The sequence below is a fragment of the Coregonus lavaretus genome, assembly GCF_964263955.1.
Source record: "Coregonus lavaretus genome assembly, contig: SUPER_35_unloc_5, whole genome shotgun sequence".
Classification (NCBI taxonomy): domain Eukaryota; kingdom Metazoa; phylum Chordata; class Actinopteri; order Salmoniformes; family Salmonidae; genus Coregonus; species Coregonus lavaretus.
Window position 1 is genome coordinate 447115 of NW_028167177.1, and position 23263 is coordinate 470377.

Below are 23263 nucleotides of genomic sequence, written 5' to 3' on the forward strand. Positions count from 1 at the left end.
AAAGAATGATGCATGGAACATAATCAATCAATAAATTACATCCTTGCCAATTGTAGTCAGTGTCAAAAGTGTACAATGTAGCGTTGATCATTGACAGTACTTACTTAACCACTCCTTTTCCCTCAATCACTCTATTAGGTGAAGGACATCTCACTGGAGGCCACAGGAGCTTTTTGAACCCAGCGGGACACAGCACGTGGAGAGATGACCAACCCATAGCTGCTGTTGAGGGGAGTGCAACATCAACCCAGCATGTTATCGTGATAGAGGTTAGTGTCATAGTGTAACATAAAAAATGACAGTACATCAAATGTTGCCAGTTAATTTTTTAGAAAGGCTCCCCTCAGCTATTAATTTGCATACATGTACATCCTTATTTATCTGCCATAGGGGAGCTTGTGAGACTTCCCTACGACATTGTTATCCAATTCAAATCATGTACCAATAATAACCTCCTCTCTTCTTGTGTCAGTCTGCAGATGCAGAGGCTGCAGATCCTGGGGTCAAGCAGGAGAGGACTGAAGGAGAGGACCCAAGACACAACAGAGACATCCAGACTGGAGCAGTGGTTGGAGTGGCGCCCCCTGTAGCCATGGAGGACCTCCCCACCGTCACCATGCTCCAGGCCAGGACCCGACGCAGCATCAGGGAGGTCAGTGGAATGGCGAACGCCGTCCTCAAGTCAGAGACATACACCGAGACTTTAACTGTAACACAAAGGCTCTTACACACAGGGTCTGACCACAGATCAGATCCAGAGAGGCTGGGGCTACTGGGCTGACCTCCTATTCTTTTAATTGTGTATGATAACAGTAAATTAATTAAATCAATCAACTTTGCTATTAGCGGTATGACATTCCTTCTAGACCTGACCCACAGACTCGGCCTTCTGCAAAATGTACCTCTTGCCATTCCTCTGTATCGGTCGAGGATCTTGACACTACTGGGACGACTGGCGAGGACGCGATCTCTCGTTGTCCTCTCTGTGCGCTCCCGTGACACCTTCAGTTCCAGTAGCTGTAGTTTCCTCCGCAATGCCCTGTTTTCTTTCTGGCTTTGAGAAATTTCTAAACGAAACACTGCTCCGAATATTTACCGGTATTTCGCCAGAGGACGGTTAATTCCCGTGGGGATAGTGATGCGTTAGACACTGGCGGTGATGATCCGTCTTGTTCTTATGCTACAGAGATGGACCCTAGCAACATGCCCTTGGGTTTAGAGACACAGACTGATCTGTCTAAAGGGGACTGGAACCAGTACAGTAGTAGTGTATACTCTGAAGGGTGCCTAGCTAAGAAAGGGGAGGGTCTGGTCGTAGATGAAGTGACTGTGAAAGTGGAGGGCGACGTTCCTCCCACATGGAATGCAGATAGTAACCTAGGAGACAGACACTCACAGGGGAGAGATTTCTTAGATTACAGGGAAAGCTTAGAGACAAATGCAAATGTTGCGACCCACTCTCCTTTACACTTGTTCAGGGATCACGACCCAGTGTCCACATCGATGGGTTCTTCTGATTGAAACGTCCTTTTCGATCAGGTATTGAACTCAAAGGACCAACGGGCCAAGTCGCAGGGAGGGGCAGCAACATCAGTCAATAGGAAAGCGAAACGGTTCCTCTGCATGTTCTGTAACAAAGGCTTCAGCTGCCCCCATAAGGTGGAGATCCACCAGAGGGTCCACACAGGGAAGAAATCATATAGCTGCACCCATTGTGAGAAGAGATTCGCCCGCCAGCACCAGCTGAACATGCACCTGAAGGTCCACAGGGGAGAGAGGCCGTTCGCCTGTACACATTGCAGAAAACATAATGTCAAAGTGGAATTATGTTTTTTGAAATTTGTACAAATGATAAAAAATGAAAAGCTGAAATGTCTTGAGTCAATGAGTATTCAACCCCTTTGTTATGGCAAGCGTAAATAAGTTCATGAGTAAAAATGTGCTGAACAACTCATATAATAAGTTGCATGGACTCACTCTGTGTGCAATAATAGTGTTTAACATGATTTTTGAATGACTACCTCATCTCTGTACCACGCACATATAATTATCTGTAAGGTCCCTCAGTCAGTCAATCAGTGAATTTCAAACACAGATTCAACCTCAAAGACCAGGGAGGTTATCCAATGCCTCGTAAAGAAGGGCACCTATTGGTAGATGAAACAAAAACGGACATTGAATATCCCTTTGAGCATTGTGAAGTTATTAATTACACTTTTAATGGTGTATCAACACACCCAGTCACTACAAAGAGACATGCGTCCTTCCTAACTCAGTTTCCGGAGAGCAAGGAAACTGCTCAGGGATTTCACCATGAGGCCAATGGTGACTTTAAAACAGTTACAGAGTTTAATGGCTGTGATGGGAGAAAACTGAGGATGGATCAACAACATTGTAGTTAATCCACAATACTAACCTAATTGACAAAAGAAGTAAGCCTGTACAGAATAAAAATATTCCAAAACATGCATCCTGTTTGCAACAAGGCACTAAAGCAGTCATACTCAAATGGTGGATCACGGTCCATATCCGGACCCAGCAAAGGGTCAATACGGACCGAACAGCACCAAACGATATCGAAGTCAGTAAATCATTAATTTCAGACAGCTTTCAAACATGATCGACCGGTCGCCGTTTCCCAAGTCCAGCGCAGCCTCTCTGCCTCTAGCAGTGGTGAAGAAACACCAGCCTGGGGCCGTGTCCTATCCAATCGCGTGCATTTATGCAAATTAGTCTCATCCAATCGCATAAATATATGCAAATATCTTCGACAGTGAAAGACTGTGTTGGGACTGGGAGCAAGCAGCAGACAGACACACACGGAAATACGTCCATCAATAGACATTGTGAATGTGAGGATGGCTTGTTCAAAGAAAAAAAAAGTTGATAGCAAAAATTGCATTTTCAAAGACGAGTGGACAGACAAGTACACATTCATTCGCCTCACATTAAGTTCAAAACCAATGTGTCTGATATGCTCAGAGTCTGTAGCGCTCGTGAAAAGTGCCAATGTGAAGCGCCACAATGACACAAAACACAGTCATTTCGAGCAAACGTATCCCCAAAACACAGAGGTGAGAACGAGAAAAATCAATATGTGAGGTCCACCAAAGTTCTTGTGCATTCCCTTGACAGCCCAAGAACGTGCAATGGAGTGCTCACTGAGAATAGCTTGGGTTTTGGGAAAACGCAAAAAGCCATTTACTGACGCAGAGATGGTTAAAGAATGCATGAGTGAAGTTTCTGAGACCTTGCTTGATGGTAAACAACAAGATGAGCTGAAGGAAAAGATCAAACAGATCCCACTGTCATAGTCCACAGCAATGAGAAGAACTGAAATATTAGCTGAAGATGTGATTTCACATCTTGATGAAGCCATTCAGAATGCACCATGCATTTCTTTAGCTGTGGATGAATCAACAGATGCCACCGATAATGCCCAGCTTCTGGTATTTGTGAGATTTTATGACAAAACAAAAAATGAATTCTGTGAAGACCTGTTGGGTTAAACAACTCTTGAAGCACACACATGAGGAGAGGACATTCATGAGGCCATCAAAGGGATGCTGACAAAAAGGGGGATAGATCTGAAGTCGGTGGTCTCCATCACCACAGATGGAGCTCCAGCCATGATAGGAAGAGGGAGGGGACTGGTTGCACGTTTGAAAGAGGACCACCCTGACCTGACATCTTACCACTGCATCATCCACCAATCTGTCCTGTGTGCCAGTCTGGGAGAAGTGTATGCTGAGGTCATGACAACAGTGATGAAACTGATCAACTTTTTGAGAGCATCATCATCCCTACAGCATCGTCTACTAAGAGGCTTTCTGACAGAAGTTAATGCCAGCTATGATGACTTACTACTGCACAACAATGTCAGATGGCTCAGCAAAGGCAGGGTTTTGGATGCGCTTTTGGGTCATTCGGAAGGAGATCAAATCTTTCCGATCAGAGCAAAAGAGTGAAAAGGCAAGTCAGTTTACAGAATTTATGGAAGATATGGAAAAAAAATGCAAACAGCTGCAATTTTGGCAGACATTACATCACATCTTAATGAGCTCATCATTGTTAAGCTGCAGGGACAGAACAACACCGTGTGTGATTTGATAACAGCATTGATTTTCACTGCTACGCAGACGATACACAACTTTACATTTCTGTCTCTCCAGAGGATTTTAGCTCCACAGATAAATTATTAGACTGTATTATTAGTGATTTAAATACTTGGATGGCTCACAACTTCCTCCAGCTAAATCAAGACAAGACAGAGGTACTTATTGTTGGAGCCAAAGCACAAAGAGAGAATCTGGCCGCACATTTTAACTCAATAAAGATAAAACACCAGGTAAAAAACCTAGGCATAATATTAGATTCTGAACTCAATTTTGAATCAGACATTAGCTTTTTACCACCTGAGGAACATTGCCACGTTGTGGTAATTTCTCTCTCAGGCTGATACAGAGAGACTCATCCATGCTTTTATTACAAGCAGGCTTGACTACTGTATTGCTCTCCTGTCTGGTCTACCCAAGAAAGGCATTGGTCAACTGCAAAACATACAGAATGCTGCAGCACGGGTACTGACCAAGACCAGATGGAGAGCACACATTACACCAGTTTTAAGGTTTCTGCACTGGCTGCCTGTGAGGTTTACAATTAATTTTAAGATTCTTCTCTTGGTTTTTAAATCAATCCATGATTGTGCACCCCAATACATGTCAGACATGCTTTGAAGTTATGTACCCAGTAGGTCCCTCAGGCCTTTTAACTATCCCAAAGCCTAGGACCAAGTGGCATGGAGAGGCAGCCTTTAGTTACTATGGCCCCAGCCTCTGGAAACGCCTGCCATAGAACCTGAGGGGGGCCGAAACTGGGGACCTTTTTTAAATAGATCTTAAAACACACCTTTGCTTTTCCTTGGGGTGCTTTTTAGTCATTCAGTTTTATTGTTATTCTTTTGTTTTTTATCCTCTTATGTTTGTTGAGTAGTAAATATTTACGTTTTTATTTTCATTGTTTTTATTAGTATTTTCCTGTGAAGCACATTGTATTGCATGTCTGAAATGTGCTGTATAAATAAAGCTTGATTTGATTTGATTTGACACACGAGTTGCTTACCAAGAAGACAGTGAATGTTCCTGAGTGAAAATCTATGGCAAGAACTGAAAATGTTTGTCTAGCAATGATCAACAACCAATTTGACAGAGCTTGAAGAATTTTGAAAAGAATATTGGGCAAATATTGCACAGTCCAGGTGTGGAAAGCTCTTAGCGACTGACCCAGAAAGACTCACAGCTGTAATCGCTGCCAAAGGTGCTTCTACAAAGTATTGACTCAGGGGTGTGAATACTTATGTAAATTGAATATTTCATTTTCAATAAATTTGCAAAAATGTCGAAGAACATGTTTTCACTTTGTCATTATGGGTAGTGTGCTTAGATGGATGAGAAACAAAAATCTATTGAATCCATTTTGAATTCAGGCTGTAACACAACAAAATGTGAAATAAGTCGAGGGGTATGAATACTTTCTGAAGGCACTGTATAAGCCTAAAAAGTCTGTTACATATTGTGTTTGTACTGAGTAGGATATATGATGTTCACAAATGCCTGTTTCATTACTTCCATTGAACTGCTTAATTTTTTTCCCAAGATACTTTTAATGAGAAAATGAATGCAGTTTATCATGTTCATGCAGATTTTTATGGCGTATTTAAAACGTGTTTATGTTTAATAGAATGAAATGTCCCATTTTGTGTTTAAGACATGATTGAGACTCTCTTTAGTATACATCACATTCTGCATACACCAGACAGCGCTTTATAACCAATATACACTAAATATAGCTACACATACCCACACACTAACAAACACCTATTGTACACCTTAAAATAGTTTAGTCACGTTTGTCTGATGATGATTTTTGACTTATCATAGCTGACTCATATTTACCGACAACATCATATTTATGTCCACCATGATGGGTTTAACAATGAAGTCAATATGTAACTACAGTATAGGACTCAAACATAGTGGGGATGGGTAAACACTCCATGTTGAAAGTGTGTTTATTATCTGTGTGTGTACATAACTGAGGGAGTGTATGTCTGTGTAATCTGTATCACCTGTCTCTTCCAGGAGGAGGAGGGTCCAGAGGTGCTGCTGGTGAAGGATGAGGGGTGTGAGGAGGGTCTGGGGAACCCTAAGGGGACCATAGTCGTGGAGGACAACCAGACTACACCTCCTCCTGAACCCACAGAGGAACCAGCTGAGCAGCACAGGACCACACACAATCTCACTGAGGTGAGCCCACTGTGAACTACTGTCTGTATGGTATTAGGTCAGGGCCCGTATCCACAAAGCATCTCAGAGTAGGAGTGCTGATCTAGGATCAGTTTAGCCTTTTAGATCATAATGAATAAGATTATATGGAAAGATCCTAGATCAACACTCCTACTCTGAGACGCTTTGTAGATATGGGCCCAGGTCTTCATTAATTTTGTCTTAAGTGTTTAACCATGCCTTTGAATTATCAAGCCATTAAAGAGTGTAAAGTAATCAAATCAACTAACATGTTTGCATAGTACTCATAGCAATCCCTCATTGCCCAATCAGAAGATGCTCCATAGCAGGGTGCTCATATCAAATTTCTTGATTCAACATCCTCTCACTCTGTATCTCTTACAGCCAGTAGACATGGAGGATGGGAAGCCTGATCTGCTGCTGGTCAAAGAGGAGACAATAGAGGACGAACCAGAGAGCATTGATCTGCTGAGTGGACTAAAGATGGGGGAGCAAGGTAAGGGAGACATACATATAGCCCACATACAGAAATAGATCTTCAATAGGAATAGTGATGCGCCTGTCTATAGTTTTTTCTTCATTCATAAAATGAAATCAATAAAATGTATGTTAAAAACACAATGTATAAACCTGACCCCAAAAAAATGATTGAGAAAAAACCCCTCCATATGTAGAGTTTTTTCTGCCATGTTTGTAAAGTCTATTTTCTAACCTCTTCCTGCAGGTAATTGGCTGGAGGCTAACAGTGGAGACTGGGTGGACATCTTGGATTCCCAGACCCAGGCGGGTGTAGCCAAGGGCCCAGGGGACAACATCACTGATCAGGCCAGGACCAGAGGCGACATAGTGGAGGTCCGTGGATGGGACAGCGCCCTCAACTCTGGGCTGGGGAACAACACTATTAACCACAACCAGAAACAGACAGTCGAACACAAAACAACATCCGAACTTAGTCTCCATGACAACAGACTGGCTGAGACCAGGGCGAGGCGTAGATTTGCAGGTGTCCCAATGCGGCTGGTGAGAACGGACACAGACTCAGCTAGTGATGCTCCGTCCTGCTCCTATAGTTGTGATTCAGAGAGACTGATGGCACCTCCGGTTAACCCCCTAACAGGTGCTGCCTTCAGCCTGCCTTCTATAGGATCTATCAACTGGAACATGGACCCTGCGACAACACAGACACTCCCTGGCCTTCATCCTCCTCACAATATCCTAATGTTAAACCAGACCTCAGACAATGCCAGTGCCCTAACACTAAATGGTTACACAAGCCCATTGACAAATGACAGTAGTAGTAACCCTATCAGCAGGTCCGGTGGCAAAGAGAAGTACTTCCCATGTTCGTTTTGTGGGAAAGTCTTCAGTTTCCCCAAACAGTTGGAGATCCACCAGAGGATGCACACAGGGGAGAAACCATTCAGGCTGCCATCTTTGCCGGTTGAGTTTTTCCCAGTTGTCCAACCTGAAGAGGCACCAGAGGGTCCACACAGGGGAGAAACCCTACAGCTGCCCCCAGTGTCACATTCGCTTCACCCAAGCTGGCAGCCTGAAGAGGCACCTGAAGGTCCACACGGGAGAAAGGCTGTTCGCCTGTACGCACTGCAGGAAGAGGTTCTCAGAGAGGAGCTACCTCAGGATACACCAGCAGAAAAAACATTCCACTCTATAAAATAGCAACAATCCACTTTATAGCTTTTTACGTTTAGATCAAACACTGCATTTAAGACAAAGATTACATTTCATTGTTGTCAGCAGAAAAGATCCACAGTTGCATTTGGAATAACAAGGTTAACAGATTTCAGTGTTGAATATTCCTGGGTCGAATATTGCATCCAGACATCGTGTGATATATAAGGTGTACAGTGGGGGGAAAAAGTATTTAGTCAGCCACCAATTGTGCAAGTTCTCCCACTTAAAAAGATGAGAGAGGCCTGTAATTTTCATCATAGGTACACGTCAACTATGACAGACAAATTGAGAAAAAAAAATCCAGAAAATCACATTGTAGGATTTTTTATGAATTTATTTGCAAATTATGGTGGAAAATAAGTATTTGGTCACCTACAAACAAGCAACATTTCTGGCTCTCACAGACCTGTAACTTCTTCTTTAAGAGGCTCATCTGTCCTCCACTCGTTACCTGTATTAATGGCACCTGTTTGAACTTTTTATCAGTATAAAAGACACCTGTCAACAACCTCAAACAGTCACACTCCAAACTCCACTATGGCCAAGACCAAAGAGCTGTCAAAGGACACCAGAAACAAAATTGTAGACCTGCACCAGGCTGGGAAGACTGAATCTGCAATAGGTAAGCAGCTTGGTTTGAAGAAATCAACTGTGGGAGCAATTATTAGGAAATGGAAGACATACAAGACCACTGATAATCTCCCTCGATCTGGGGCTCCACGCAAGATCTCACCCCGTGGGGTCAAAATGATCACAAGAACGGTGAGCAAAAATCCCAGAACCACACGGGGGGACCTAGTGAATGACCTGCAGAGAGCTGGGACCAAAGTAACAAAGCCTACCATCAGTAACACACTACGCCACCAGGGACTCAAATCCTGCAGTGCCAGACGTGTCCCCCTGCTTAAGCCAGTACATGTCCAGGCCCGTCTGAAGTTTGCTAGAGTGCATTTGGATGATCCAGAAGAGGATTGGGAGAATGTCATATGGTCAGATGAAACCAAAATAGAACTTTTTGGTAAAAACTCAACTCGTCGTGTTTGGAGGACAAAGAATGCTGAGTTGCATCCAAAGAACACCATACCTACTGTGAAGCATGGGGGTGGAAACATCATGCTTTGGGGCTGTTTTTCTGCAAAGGGACCAGGACGACTGATCCGTGTAAAGGAAAGAATGAATGGGGCCATGTATCGTGAGATTTTGAGTGAAAACCTCCTTCCATCAGCAAGGGCATTGAAGATGAAACGTGGCTGGGTCTTTCAGCATGACAATGATCTCAAACACACCGCCCGGGCAACGAAGGAGTGGCTTCGTAAGAAGCATTTCAAGGTCCTGGAGTGGCCTAGCCAGTCTCCAGATCTCAACCCCATAGAAAATCTTTGGAGGGAGTTGAAAGTCTGTGTTGCCCAGCAACAGCCCCAAAACATCACTGCTCTAGAGGAGATCTGCATGGGGGAATGGGCCAAAATACCAGCAACAGTGTGTGAAAACCTTGTGAAGACTTACAGAAAACGTTTGACCTGTGTCATTGCCAACAAAGTGTATTTAACAAAGTATTGAGAAACTTTTGTTATTGACCAAATACTTATTTTCCACCATAATTTGCAAATAAATTCATTTAAAATCCTACAATGTGATTTTCTGGAGAAAAAAATTCTCATTTTGTCTGTCATAGTTGACGTGTACCTATGATGAAAATTACAGGCCTCTCATCTTTTTAAGTGGGAGAACTTGCACAATTGGTGGCTGACTAAATACTATTTTTCCCAACTGTATATAAGCCCAAAAGTCTGTTACATATTGTGTTGGTACTGTGTAGGATATATTATATTCACAAATGCCATTATGATGATCACAAATGCCTATTTCATGACTTCAACTGAACAACTCTTTTTTTCCCACAACCTTTTAATGAGAAAATGAATGCAGGTTATCAAGTTCATGCCGATTTGTTGTTGACATGTGTATGTGTGGTTTTCAGATGGTGTATTTAAACCTGGTTTATGTTTAATAAACACAAAATGGGACTTTTCATTCTAAGACTTTCATTGTGACTCTTTAGTATTCATTACATCTGATCTCACCCTATTCTGCATACACCGACAGAGCTTTATAACCAATACAACCTACTAAGGGCCCGATTCAATGAGATCCACTTTAGCCAACATCGGCATAGCTGATGTTTTGACTGTGCCGGAGGTGGAACTGGAGGAAGCACTATCAAATCCTCAAGCTGCTCCAGGCATTATACCTAAAGCGGACATTGCCTTTGGCTGCACGGAGTCGCATTAAGAGAAATCCCATGCAGCCTCCTTTACAAGTTCGAACACTGGAATTTGAGATGTAATCTACACCTCGATTAGACTGATAGAAATACTCATTATTTTGTTTAATGATTTTCAATTTGAGCCTCACTATTTCTATACACTTTATCATTCTGAACTTCTAACGCGAGTGGGACGGGTGTGGCTTCGTGACAATGATCACAAGAGCAGCTGGTCACCGATTTGACAGCACCAACGCAATTCCACCGCCAAAACAGCTATGCAGGTGTCGGCTATAGCCGGTTAACGATGGATCGTATTGAATCTAAGCCTTAATATACCTACCGATGTAACACACTAACAAACACCTACTGTACACGTCAAAATATTTTAGTCAGGTTTGTCTGAGGATTTTGGACTTATTATAGATTACTCATTTACCCACAACATCATATTTATGTCCACCATGATGGGTTTAACAACAATTATGTAACGACAGTATAGGACGCAAACGTAGTGGGAATGGGTAAACACTCCGGGACCATACTTGCGAACATTAGAAAAAGTTTAAGTTCAAGGTTAAGTTTAAGCATCAGCCCATTCAAATCGTTAATGTAGTGGCACGTGATCAAAAGCTACATGCTAGCTGTTCCCATTGCATAACCTTGCACATTTAGCCCTATGACAACCTCACCAGGTGGTCGTGATTATTTCCTGTAACAAATTCCCTATCAGCCAATTAAAATCATCGACGTAGATGGACGTGTTCCAAAACTTGTTCACGGAAGCGTCCTTAAGAGAAGTACAACAGCACATACTGATAATCAAAACAACTACAAGTGTATTTAACGGACTGGTCAAATTGCTCTCTATGTGGAGTGCCTAGCTCCATGTAATTGTCGCAGATTGTGGCAAGAGTTCGAATCTCACATGTTTTTTCCTCCTTTGAAATGTAGAATTACATTTATTGTGTGTTGAGAAAGGACGTAGCCTACAGCCAACAGCTTGAAAATTAAGACTAAAACTGAATTTAATAAGGAGTTACCTTTTTCTTCAGCCTTGTAGACAAACACACTGTAAAACTGCTTCACTAATGAAGAGTGACAAACTTTGTCCCTTTAGGTTGATACTGGTGTTTAATAGTCATATAATGATAGTACCTTAATTTATGTTTTCTTGACATAAAGTAGTGAAGCTGTTTGTAATGTAATGTTGAACCTTTTTCCAAAGTATTCTAAAATTCATTTTATCAAAGTGAGGATACCAGATTTACAGAAAAGGTAAAGTGTTACCATAGTGAGAGAAGTTCTACTTGTCACATGTTTTGTGATAAAAGTACTGTATGACCAATTTGTAGAAATTAAATACAAAATTGACTCTGTGCTGTTTGACTTGGTTATTTTTGTATCATTGCAGGAACTGAGTTCCCCTTATCTCAGTCGAACCAAAACATACTTAATTCTTGAATCAACACATATGGAAAGTCTTTATAACCTCCAATGGCTCCATATTGTTCAGTGTTAGAGATGGGACTTAACTGTGGTTAATATTTTATAATATCATGTCATGTTTATGTGTGTACTGCAAAGAGTTTCTTATATAAAACGTTATGCGTTTCTGTTCAATTTGTGTTTACAGTCTGCAGTCCTGCTGATGTCCGGTGTTGCTGGAGAGACTGGACCTCTGAAGTGGCTGGTCACAAACCCTGACCCTAGATCAGAACCCTGGATCAGGAGCCGTCGCTGTTCCTTCCAGAGTCGGAACCAGGACCAACCAATGAGGGACAGAGACTCCCCCACCACACAGAACACAACCAGTGGACAGGGGGACTGAACAACCTCAGTCCTGGTGGTCATCAGAGAGACAGAGGCTCCAGTCAGGGATCCAGTCTGCAGCCCAGACCCTTCTCTTCACAGTCTCAGTGCAGGGATGAAGCAGGGCCTGGGGCTGATAGAGATAGACCCTCCTGTTCCTATGATACAAACACCACAGTATCCATGATGAACAGAGCAGGTCCCCTGGGCTTCAGCCTTCACAGAGATTGGTGGGAGACCCCCCCGGTGGTAGTCTATCAGCAAGTCTGTCTTCTCCTTCAGGATCTTGTTTAATGCCTAGTGAAAGGGTTCATAGAAAGCTTGGGCCTGGACCTGGGTCTAGCCTTCCTCAGCTACCTCATGGTTACCACACCAATACAGACAGGGTCAGGATGGGCATTCACCACAGGAGGTACCTAACCAGCTCTCTAAGCAGCGTCTCTCCCACTGGATTTTGGAGGCTGTCTCCCTGGCATATAGCAGCAAGGGGCAAGGATTACCTACTGTAGCGGTGTACACGTCAACTCCACCAGGAGTCTGGCGCCATCTTGGGTGTTGTTTAAAGGTTTGACTGTAGGACGATATTTGTGCTGTGGCGAGTTGGGCATCACCACACACTTTTGTGAGGTTTTATGGCTTGGATGTCATTGCTCCCAGTTCAGCCCACAGCTTGCTTACTGTGGGACAGGGGACTGAAAGTTGACTGACTGAAAGGAAACGTAATGTTATGACTATAACTGCTGTTCCCTGAAGGAGGGAACCGAGGTATGACATCCGTTTGTCCCAGCACCGCCCGTTACTGGGCTCGGTGAAGAGCGGTATCAAATTGAAGTAATGGATCCAAGCCTCACGCTTATCACCTGTGGAAGGTGGGGCTTCCATGACGGGTGGATATCTTTGGCCATCATTGGATTTTACCATAGTATGTTATACCTCGTTTCACTCCTTCAGGGTACAGTAGTTATAGTCATAAAGTTACGTTATATTTGATATTCTGTTAGGGCCTATGTTCCGAAACCGCTACGGAGCTTTAGGTGCCAAGGATTCGGACATGTTGCAGCAGTGTGTAGAAGGGAGATTCCACGATGTGAGAAATGTGCAGGAGGGCATAGTCAGAGAGAGTGTAAAGTTGGGATAGAGAAAGCACTGTGTGTCAACTGTGGGGGCAACATGCAGCTGGGGATCCGAAGAGCCCTGTGAGAGAGAGACAGGTTGAGATTGCCAGAGTTTGAGTGGGGCAGAACGTTTCCTATGCTGAGGCAGTGGAGAGTAGAGCATAGCCCAAAGGTGAGTGATTCGACTGGAGCCCCCCAGTGAGTAGGCCTGAAGAGAGAGATCCAGAGAGGATGAGCTTTAGTAAGGTAGGATTTCTTGCGTTTATTGCTATGGTTAATTGTACTACACTGATGGAGCATAAATCCCAGAAAATAGATGTGGTAGTGGCAGCAGCAGATACAATTTTGGGTGTAAGATTGTAGCGCATAAGATCTACAGGGGGTTTAAAGGGAATAGGTTCCATCCTCCCAGGCTGTTCTCCTGGAGTATGATCTGGTAGGGCTAAAGTAGTAGGATAGGGGTGGTTGTTTTTTTGGGTATAGTGGTGTATATGTGTAGGGTTAGATGGTGGTGCTTTTAACTCATTTTTTTCTGACAAAATGTGCAATTCACACTCCGACCTGTGACAGGCAGCAATACGCAACACAGCGTCTAGTCTACCGGAAAATCACACAAAGACGTGACCACGAATAATTTCCAAGTTAGCGTTTTTATTGTTGTTATTGAAACCTTTATTAACACCCTGGAACTACAAAATATGACTAATTTAACTGCACAGCGTCACATACTTACCCCATGTAGTGTTTAATTCGCGTTAGAGACTGGACTTGGTTGATAGATGTTATCTAGGTAACGCTTGCTAGCTGCTAACAATGGCTAACTGTATGGTTTTTCACACTCAAATAGCCTCCATCATGGAGGTGCTAGCGAATTCAGCCGTGGCAGAAATCTGTAAACTCGTAGACGACGACTATGCAGTTTTTCGTTTGGAAATAACTCAAAGCCAGAAAGAAAACAGGGTATTGCGGAAGAAACTACTGGAACTGAAGGTTGCACGGGAGCGCGCAGAGAGGACTACGCGAGAGCGCGTCCTCGCCAGTCGTCCCAGTAGTGTCCGATACAGAGGAATGGCAAGAGGTACAGTACATTTAGCAGAAGGCGGACACTTAGCGGCCTGTCGCCCCGTTCCCCTCTGCACACAGAATTGGGACTTGGAATTTTTTGGGATAGTATGCAATAATTCCCCTAATTATTTAGCTATAATGTGCAAAGACACAATCATATTCTAACCAGATTCTTGATTTACTGCATTTCTTATTATTTACTAAATTAAAACAATGTGATGCATGGAACATAATCAACAAATAGTATATCAAGAAGTTATGAGAGGTGTTACATTACATCCTTGTCAATTGTCGACAGTGACAATAGTTTACAATATAGCCTTGAGCATTTACAGAATCTAACCTAACCACCACTTTTCCCCCAATCTCAGGTGAAGGACATCTCACTGGAGGCCAAAGGAGCTTTGTGAAGCCAGCGGTACACAATGCATGGAGAGATGACCAGCCAATCACTGTTGATGAGGGGAGTGGAACCTCAACCCAGCACGTTATTGTGATAGAGGTTAGTGTTGCATAAAGAATGACAGTTACTTTGTAAATCAAATGTGTCCCTTTTATTTCAGTAAGGCTCCCCTCAGCTATGCCCTTGCTTACATGTACAGTATATCCTCATGTATCTGCCATAGGGGAGCTTGTGAGACTTCCCTACGAAGTACTGGTAATAATCTCCTCTCTCCTTGTGTCAGTCTGCAGATGCAGAGGCTGCAGTTCCAGGGGTCAAGCAGGAGAGGTCTGAAGGAGAGGAGGACCCACGGCACAGCAGAAACATCCAGACTGGAGCGCCCCCTGTAGCCACGGAGGAGCCCACCACCACCCCAGTGCAGCCCAGGACCCAATGCAGCTTCACGGAGGTCAGTGGAACGCCGAACACCGTCCTCAAGTCAGAGACAGACACCAAGACTTTAACTGTACACACAGGATCTGACCACAGATCAGACCCAGAGAGACTGGGCCTGGGGAGACTGGGCTGTCGTCCTGCTCCCAGCTCAAAGTATTTACCAGTATTTCACCAGAGGACGGTTCATTCCTGTGAGGATGGTGATGGTGATGATCCATCTTGTTCTTACGCTACAGAGATGGACCCTGGCAACATATCCTTGGGTTTAGAGACACAAACTGATCTGTCTAGAGGGGACTGGAACCAGTACAGTAGTAGTGTATACTCTGAAGGGTGCTTAGATAAGAAAGGGGAGGGTCTGATTGTAGATGAGGTGACTGTGAAAGTGGAGGGTGATGTTTGTCCCACATGGAATGCAGATAGTCACCTAGGAGACAGACACTCACAGGGCAGAGATTTCTTAGATTACAGGGAAAGCTTAGAGACAAATCCAAATGTCGCCACCCACTCCCTTTTACACACGTTCAGGGATCACGACCCAGAGTCCACGTCGATGGGGCCTTCCGATTCACACAGCAGCGTCCTTTTCGATCAGGTATTGAACTCAAACGACAAGGCTAGAGCCCAGGCTCAGGGAGGAGGAGCCACATCAGGCAATAGTAAAGAGAAACGGTTCCTCTGCATGTTCTGTAACAAAGGCTTCAGCTGCCCCCAGAAGGTGGAGATCCACCAGAGGGTCCACACAGGGGAGAAACCATTCAGCTGCCCCCAGTGTCACATGCGCTTCGCTCAGGCCTGCAGCCTGAAGAGGCACCAGAAGGTCCACACAGGGGAGAAACCCTACAGTTGCCCCCAATGTGAGAAGAAGTTCTCCCGCCAGCACCAGCTGAAGACGCACCTGAAGGTCCACACGGGAGAGAGGCCGTTCGCCTGTACGCACTGCGGGAAGAGGTTCTCAGAGAGGAGCTACCTCAGGATACACCAGCAGAAAAACCATTCCACTCTATAACATAGAAAGTAACTATTCCACTCGATAGCTTCTGATGTTTAGATCAAACCCTGCATTAAAGGGAGACTCAGTAGACGCACAAAGTAAACGGCAGTAGTGGGGCAATTTCCACAACAACTTAGAGCATTGAAGCGAGAGGCTAAACTTCTCTGCGGTTTTGGTCCCACAGCTGTGCACATGCGCAAATACTCTTTGTGACTAGGTGAGAGCAAAGACTTGCATCTCGCTCATCGCAATATCTGCGGTGCTGCTTGTGGAAACGTCATAACGCTGAGTCTTCCTTTAAAGACAAAGGTTAATTTTCATCCAAAGATGCATTTGGAATAACGAGAGTAACAGATTTCAGTGTTGAATATTCCTGGGTAGAATATTGCATCCAGACATTGTGTGATATAAAAGGCATATATAAGCCTAAAAAGTCTGTAACATATTGTGTTTGTACTGTGTAGGATATAATGATGTTCACAAATGCCTATTTTATACTACTTTAATGAGAAAATGAATGCAGTTTATCAAGGTCTCTTTAGTTGAGACGTATGTGTTTTTTAATGGTGTATTTAAAACTTGTTTATGTTTAATAAACACAAAATGGGACTTTTCATTGAGACTCTCTTTAATATACATCACATCTGATCTCACCCTATTCTGCATAAACACGACAGCGCTTTATAATCAATATACACTTAGTAAATATACCTACACATAACCACACACTAACAAACACCTACTGTACACGTCAAAATAGTTTTGTCAGGTTTGTCTGATGATGACTTGACTTACCATAGCTGACTCATATTTACCCACAACAACATATTTATGTCCACCATGATGGGTTTAACAACAATGAATACATTCTGTAACTACAGTATAGGACTCAAACGTAGTGGGGATGGGTAAACACTCCATGTTTATAGTGTTTATTATCTCTCTGCGTGTGTACGTACCTGAGGGAGTGTATGTCTGTGTAATCTGTATCACCTGTCTCTTCCAGGAGGAGGAGGATCCAGAGGTGCTGCTGGTAAAGGAGGAGGGGTGTGAGGAGGGTCTGGAGAACCCTGAGGGGACTATGGTCATGGAGGACAACCAGACTACACCTCCTCCTGAACCCACAGAGGAACCAGCTGAGCAGCACAGGACCACACACAGTCTTACTGAGGTACGGATAGGGGCCAGGTCTTGATTAATCCCTCATTGTCCAATCAGAAGATGCTCCATAGCAGGGTGCTCATATCAGATTTCTTGATCCAACATCCTCTCACTCTGTATCTCTTACAGTCAGTAGACATGGAGGATGGGAAGCCTGATCTGCTACTGGTCAAAGAGGAGACAATAGAAGATGGACCAGAGAGCATTGACCTGCTGAGTGGACTAAAGATGGGGGAGCAAGGTAAGGGAGAAATACATATAGCCTACATACAGTAATAGATCTTCAATGGGAATAGTGATGCGCCTGGCTACAGTTTTCTTCTTCATTCATGAAATCAATACAACTTATGTTTACATACTAAAAACAAATGTTATAATGTATGAACTTGACCAGGTATTTGACCAAAAAAACCTTATAATGTAGAGTTTTCTCTACCATGTTTGTAAAGTATAGTTTCCTCTTCTTGCAGGTGGTTGGCTGGAGGCTAACAGAGGAGACTGGGCGGCCATCTTGGATTACCAGACGGGTGCAGCCAAGGGCCCAGGGGACGACATCACTGAGCAGGCCACAACCAGAGGTGACATAGTGGAGGTCAGTGGATGGGACAGCGTCTTCAACTCTGGGCTGGGGAACAACACTGTTAACCACAACCAGAAACAGACAGTCGAACACAAAACAACAACTGAACTCCATGACAACAGACTGGCTGAGACCAGGGCGATGCATAGATTTGGTCCGCGGGGACGGGGAGGTGTACGTATGCGGCGGGAGAGAACAGACACAGACTCGGCTAGCGATGCTCCGTCCTGCTCCTATAGTTGTGATTCAGAGAGACTGATGGCGCCTCAGGTTAACCCCCTAACAGGTGCTGCCTTCAGCCTGCCTTCTATAGGATCTATCAACTGGAACATGGACCCTGTGACAACACAGACTCTCCCTGGCATTCGTCCTCCTCACACTCTCCTAAGGTTAAACCAGACATCAGACAATGCCAATGCCTCAACACTAAATGGCTACACAAGCCCATTGACAAATGACAGTAGTAGTAACGCTATCAGTAGATCCGGTGGCAAAAAGAAGCACTTCCCGTGTTCGTTCTGTGGGAAAGCCTTCAGTTTCCCCAAACAGGTGGGGGGCCACCAGAGGCCCCACCAGAGGATGCACACAGGGGAGAAATTATTTGGGTGCCACCTATCCCGGGCCAGTTTCTCAGACACATCCAACCTGAAAAGGCACCAGAGAGTCCACACAGGGGAGAATCCCTTCAGCTGCCCCAAGTGTGAGAAGAGGTTCTCCCACCAGGACCAGCTGAAGATGCATCTGTAGGTCCACAAGGGAGAGACGCCATTCGCCTGTGCGCACTGCGGGAAGAGGTTCTTAGAGAGGAGCTACCTCAGGATACACCAGCAGAAAATGCACAAAGCCCCCTTATAATGTAATGTAGTACTAGTTAGTTTGTTTATAGTTAATTCTGTTAGTTTTGGATGTAGTAGGGAACTGGATGAGATGAACTGAGGAAAGAATGAGTATGATGAGGCAGAGTAGATGATATGGTGATGGTTGGTGTGATGGTGTCTGTAAAAATGCTTCACTGATGAAAAGTGAGAACCTTGTCCTGTTTTTTCATACTGTGGTTTGTAGTGAAATAATGATAGTGTCTTATTACATTTTTACTTTAAAGTATTTAAAAATTCATTCTATCAAAGTGAAGGTACCAGATTTAACTTCACGTTATATGAGTGTTTGACCATTTTGTTGAAATGAAATACAAAATTGACTCTGTGCTGACTGACTTGGTTATTTTTGTATCCTTGCAGGGACTGAGTTTCCCTTATCTCAGTGGAACCAAAACATTATACTTCATTCTTGAATCAACACATAATGGACATTTTTATAATAACCTCCAATGGCTCCATATTGTTAGGTACTTGAATCACAGTGTTAGAGATGGGCTTGACTTATCATGTCATGTTTCTATGTGTACAGCAAAGAGTTTCTTATATAAACCTTTATATGCTCTTCTGTACAATTTGTGTTTACAGTCTGCAGTCCATGAGGACCTGCTGATATCCGGTGTAGCTGGCTGGAAATACTGGACCTCTGAGGCGGCTGGTCACAAACCCTGGCCCCGGATCAGAACCATGGATCAGGAGCCATCGCTCTTCCTTCCAGAGTCGGAAGAAGGACCGAACCTCGAGGGACAGAGACTCCACCACACAGAACACAACCAGTGGACAGGTGGACTGAACAACCTCAGTCCTGGTGGTCATCAGCGAGACAGAGGCTCCAGTCAGGGATCCAGTCTGAAGTCCAGAACCTTCTCTTCACAGGCTCAGTGCAGGGATGGAGCAGGGCCTGGGGCTGAAAGAGATAGACCCTCCTGTTCCTATGATACAAACACCACAGTATCTATGTTGAACAGAGGAAGTCACCCTGGGCTTCAGCCTTCACAGAGAGAGGTGGGAGACTCCCCTGGTGGTAGTCTAACAGGACGTCTGTCTTCTCCTTCGGGATCTCGTCTAATGCCTGGTGAATGGGTTCAGAGAAGGCCTGGGCCCGTACCTGGGTCTAGCGTTCCTCAGCTATCTCATGGTAACCCCACAAATGCAGACAGGGTCAGGATGGGCGTTCACCATGAGAGGTACCAAGCCTATAACACAGCATACAATCCCAACAACACCCAAACAATGGCTAGAGGTCAAGGAGGGAGCTCAAACACTAACCACCTGAGGGTGGTGGCTCCTGCTTCTACCTCCTCAGGTGTCAGTGGGTCACAATGTGGGAGGCCGAGCGTTAGGACGGACGCCGACAAGTTGTACTCCTGCTCCACGTGTGGGAAGCGCTTCGCTGAGGCGAACTATGTGAAGGAGCACCAGACCGTTCACACCAAGGAGAGGCCCTTCAAGTGCAAACTATGTTACAAGAGCTTCTCCTTCCGGAGTAGCCTCATCAGACATAGGAGTGTCCACAATGGAGAGAAATCGTAGCAGTGTGGCTTGAGATGTACACTGGATATCTGGGAACCATTCTTTAGCTGACATTGTAGTTGTGAAGTGTCCTGGAGTAAGAGCAGTGGTGTAGTGGAGGGTATACGCCATATACCCACTTATTTTTCAGTGAACATTGCGTATACTCACTTCTTAAACCCCACGATGCGTATCAAAGTAGTGTAGTGGAGGTATATGCCATATCAATTAGTAAGGCTGATGGAACAGATCAGAATGTTTAACTTAAAATGTTGATAATCTATTATTTCTTCATATTTTGATGCACCACTTCACCACTGGGTAAGAGGACAATTAACCATGTACCCCTCATTTTGTTAATTTGTCATTTGAAACAGGCTTGTGTAAATACCTGTTTTGAGAGAGAGTGTAAACCTAGGCTAGAACAAGGACAGTTGAATATTTTCATTTCTGAGGTGATGTAGATGGAATGAAGTCATTAGTTTGGATTCTATTCTTGCTAACACACTGTTATTTCTAAACAAGTCTGCTCTCAGCTTGATTGATACTGATCACAGGAGATTTGGGGCTCTATTTTCGGCTGGCGTTATGGCAGGGCAAGCACACGTTAGTTTGCAGTTTCAGCATGTAAAAACGGGCGTTTTCGACCCCATGCGCCATGTTCTGCAATTTACCTGTCTAATATCAGCTCACTAGCTCTGAGGTGGGGGGTGGCAATATTAAAGGTGTCCTTGAAAACGTGCGCAAACGTGTCAATTTCATGCAGCGCATATCGAGACATTTAAGACCAGTGAAAAGCAGGTCTTTGTTGTAACTCGCTTGGTAATGGCATGGATTTTGTGAACGGAAGTGCAACCTATCCAGCCGTGACGCAGAGTGCCCTAATGCTCATGGAACAAGAGAAGAGATGTGCTTTTTGTGCCGGTAACCCTTGTATTAATAAACTTTTAAAACACTTTTTTTTTTTCCATTTGGTTTAATTCGATTAAAAACCAAGCCTATAGCCTCCCTTCCCTTAAATGAAGGAATTTTTTTTTGGTCCTGCGAAGTGCGTTCGCCAAGTATCCAAGCCTATCAATAAAGGGTTTGGCTCGTGAGACTGCTTCGAAATACAGTGCCCTCCGTAATTATTGAGACAGTGACACATTTTTGTTGTCGTTTGGCTCTGTACTCCAGCACTTTGGGATTGTAAATTATACAATGACTATGAGGTTAAAGTGCAGACTGTCAGCTTTAATTTGAGGCTATTTTCATCCATATCGAGTGAACCGTTTAGAAATTACAGCACTTTTTGCACATAGTCCCCCCATTTTAGGGGAACAAAAGTATTGGGACAAATTCACTTATGTGTACTAAAGTAGTCAAAAGTTTTGTATTTGGTCCCATATTCCTAACATGCAATGATTACATCAAGCTGGTTACTCTACAAACTTGTTGGATGCATTTGCTGTTTGTTTTGGTTGTGTTTCAGATTATTTTGGGCCCAATAGAAATTAATGGTAAATAATGTATTGTGTCATTTTGGAGTCACTTTTATTGTAAATAAGAATAAATAAGAATGTTTCTAAACACTTCTACATTAATGTGTATGCTACCATGATTACGGATAGTCCTGAATGAATTGTGAGTAATGAATGATGAGAAATTTACAGACACAGAAATATGCTAACCTCCCCTGTAATTTGTAATGGTGAGAGGTTAGAATGTCTTGGGGGTATGATACTTGTGCGTCTGTAACTTTCTCACTCATCATTATTCAGGATTCATTCAGGACTATCCGTGATCCCCTTTTTATCTATGTATTGTTTAGGCCTACATTATTTTAGCCAGCTCCCGTTTTGGATGTGCGGAAAAACCCCTACATGTAGGCTACGTGTCCATATGCCCATCGTGAAACGAGAGATGAGATGACGCTTGTGACACTTTCCTGTAACAGTTGCTTGTTTTACGTTTAATATGATTAAAACCATGCCCTCCGTAGGCTACCCCTTAACCTAGGCCTATAGGCTATAACGAAGGCTGGTTCAACAGCAATCTATAGTTTTTTATCCTGTTGATTTTATTATATCATGCTTCTGACCCCAAGCTATTTAGAAATATGATATACACTAGCGTTCAAAAATTTGGGGTCACTTAGAAATGTCCTTGTTTTCCATGAAAACATACATGAAATGAGTTTGAATAGGAAAAATAGCAGAATGCATAGGAAATGTAGTCATTGACAAGGTTAGAAATAATTATTTTTAATTGAAATAATAATTGTGTCCTTCAAACGTTGCTTTCGTCAAAGAATCCTCCATTTGCAGCAATTACAGCCTTGCAGACCTTTGGCATTCTAGTTGTCAATTTGTTGAGGTAATCTGAATAGATTTCACCCCATGCTTCCTGAAGCACCTCCCACAAGTTGGATTGGCTTGATGGGCACTTCTTACGTACATACGGTCAAGCTGCTCCCACAACAGCTCAATAGGATTGAAATCCGGTGACTGTGCTGGCCACTCCATTATAGACAGAATACCAGCTGACTGCTTCTTCCCTAAATAGTTATTGCATAGCTTGGAGCTGTGCTTTGGGTCATTGTCCTGTTGTAGGAGGAAATTGGCTCCAATCAAGTGCCGTCCACAGGGTATGGCATGGCGTTGCAAAATGGAGTGATAGCCTTCCTTCTTCAAGATCCCTTTTACCCTGTACAAATCTCCCACTTTACCACCACCAAACACCCACAGATCATCACATTGCCTCCATCATGCTTGACAAATGGCATCAAGCACTCCTCCAGCATCTTTTCATTTGGTCTGCATCTCACAAATGTTCTTTGTGATCTGAACACCTCAAACTTCGATTTGTCTGTCGATAACACTTTTTTCCAATCTTCCTCTGTTCAGTGTCTGTGTTCTTTTGCCCATCTTAATATTTTCTTTTTATTGGCCAGTCTGAGATATGGCTTTTTCTTTGCAACTCTGCCTAGAAGATCAGCATCCAGGAGTCGCCTCTTCACTGTTGACGATGAGACTGGTGTTTTGCAGGTACTATTTAATGAAGCTGCCA

General features: G+C 43.7%; 2 protein-coding genes across 2 annotated transcripts; both read left to right on the forward strand.

The window, feature by feature from the left end:
• Positions 1-13784: 13784 nt before the first annotated feature.
• Positions 13785-19031, forward strand: LOC311110391 (uncharacterized protein). The gene is made up of 6 exons (XM_084188937.1): positions 13785-14268; positions 14627-14757; positions 14942-15106; positions 17094-17258; positions 17378-17489; positions 17719-19031. The coding sequence occupies exons 1-6, from the start codon at positions 14004-14006 to the stop codon at positions 18573-18575; spliced, it is 1695 nt and encodes a 564-aa protein (XP_084045063.1). The 5' UTR covers positions 13785-14003; the 3' UTR covers positions 18576-19031.
• Positions 17725-20312, forward strand: LOC311110397 (uncharacterized protein). The gene is made up of 2 exons (XM_084188946.1): positions 17725-17840; positions 19292-20312. The coding sequence occupies exon 2, from the start codon at positions 19391-19393 to the stop codon at positions 20234-20236; it is 846 nt and encodes a 281-aa protein (XP_084045072.1). The 5' UTR covers positions 17725-17840; positions 19292-19390; the 3' UTR covers positions 20237-20312.
• Positions 20313-23263: the final 2951 nt, after the last annotated feature.

Excerpts from the sequence above, each read along its gene's own strand:
- LOC311110391 (XM_084188937.1), top strand. The coding sequence starts at position 14,004 with ATGGCTAACTGTATGGTTTTTCACACTCAAATAGCCTCCATCATGGAG. Across the intron at positions 14,269-14,626 it reads ATACAGAGGAATGGCAAGAG|GTGAAGGACATCTCACTGGA; the intron begins GTACAGTACATT and ends CCCCAATCTCAG. Across the intron at positions 14,758-14,941 it reads AGCACGTTATTGTGATAGAG|TCTGCAGATGCAGAGGCTGC; the intron begins GTTAGTGTTGCA and ends TCCTTGTGTCAG.
- LOC311110397 (XM_084188946.1), top strand. The coding sequence starts at position 19,391 with ATGGATCAGGAGCCATCGCTCTTCCTTCCAGAGTCGGAAGAAGGACCG.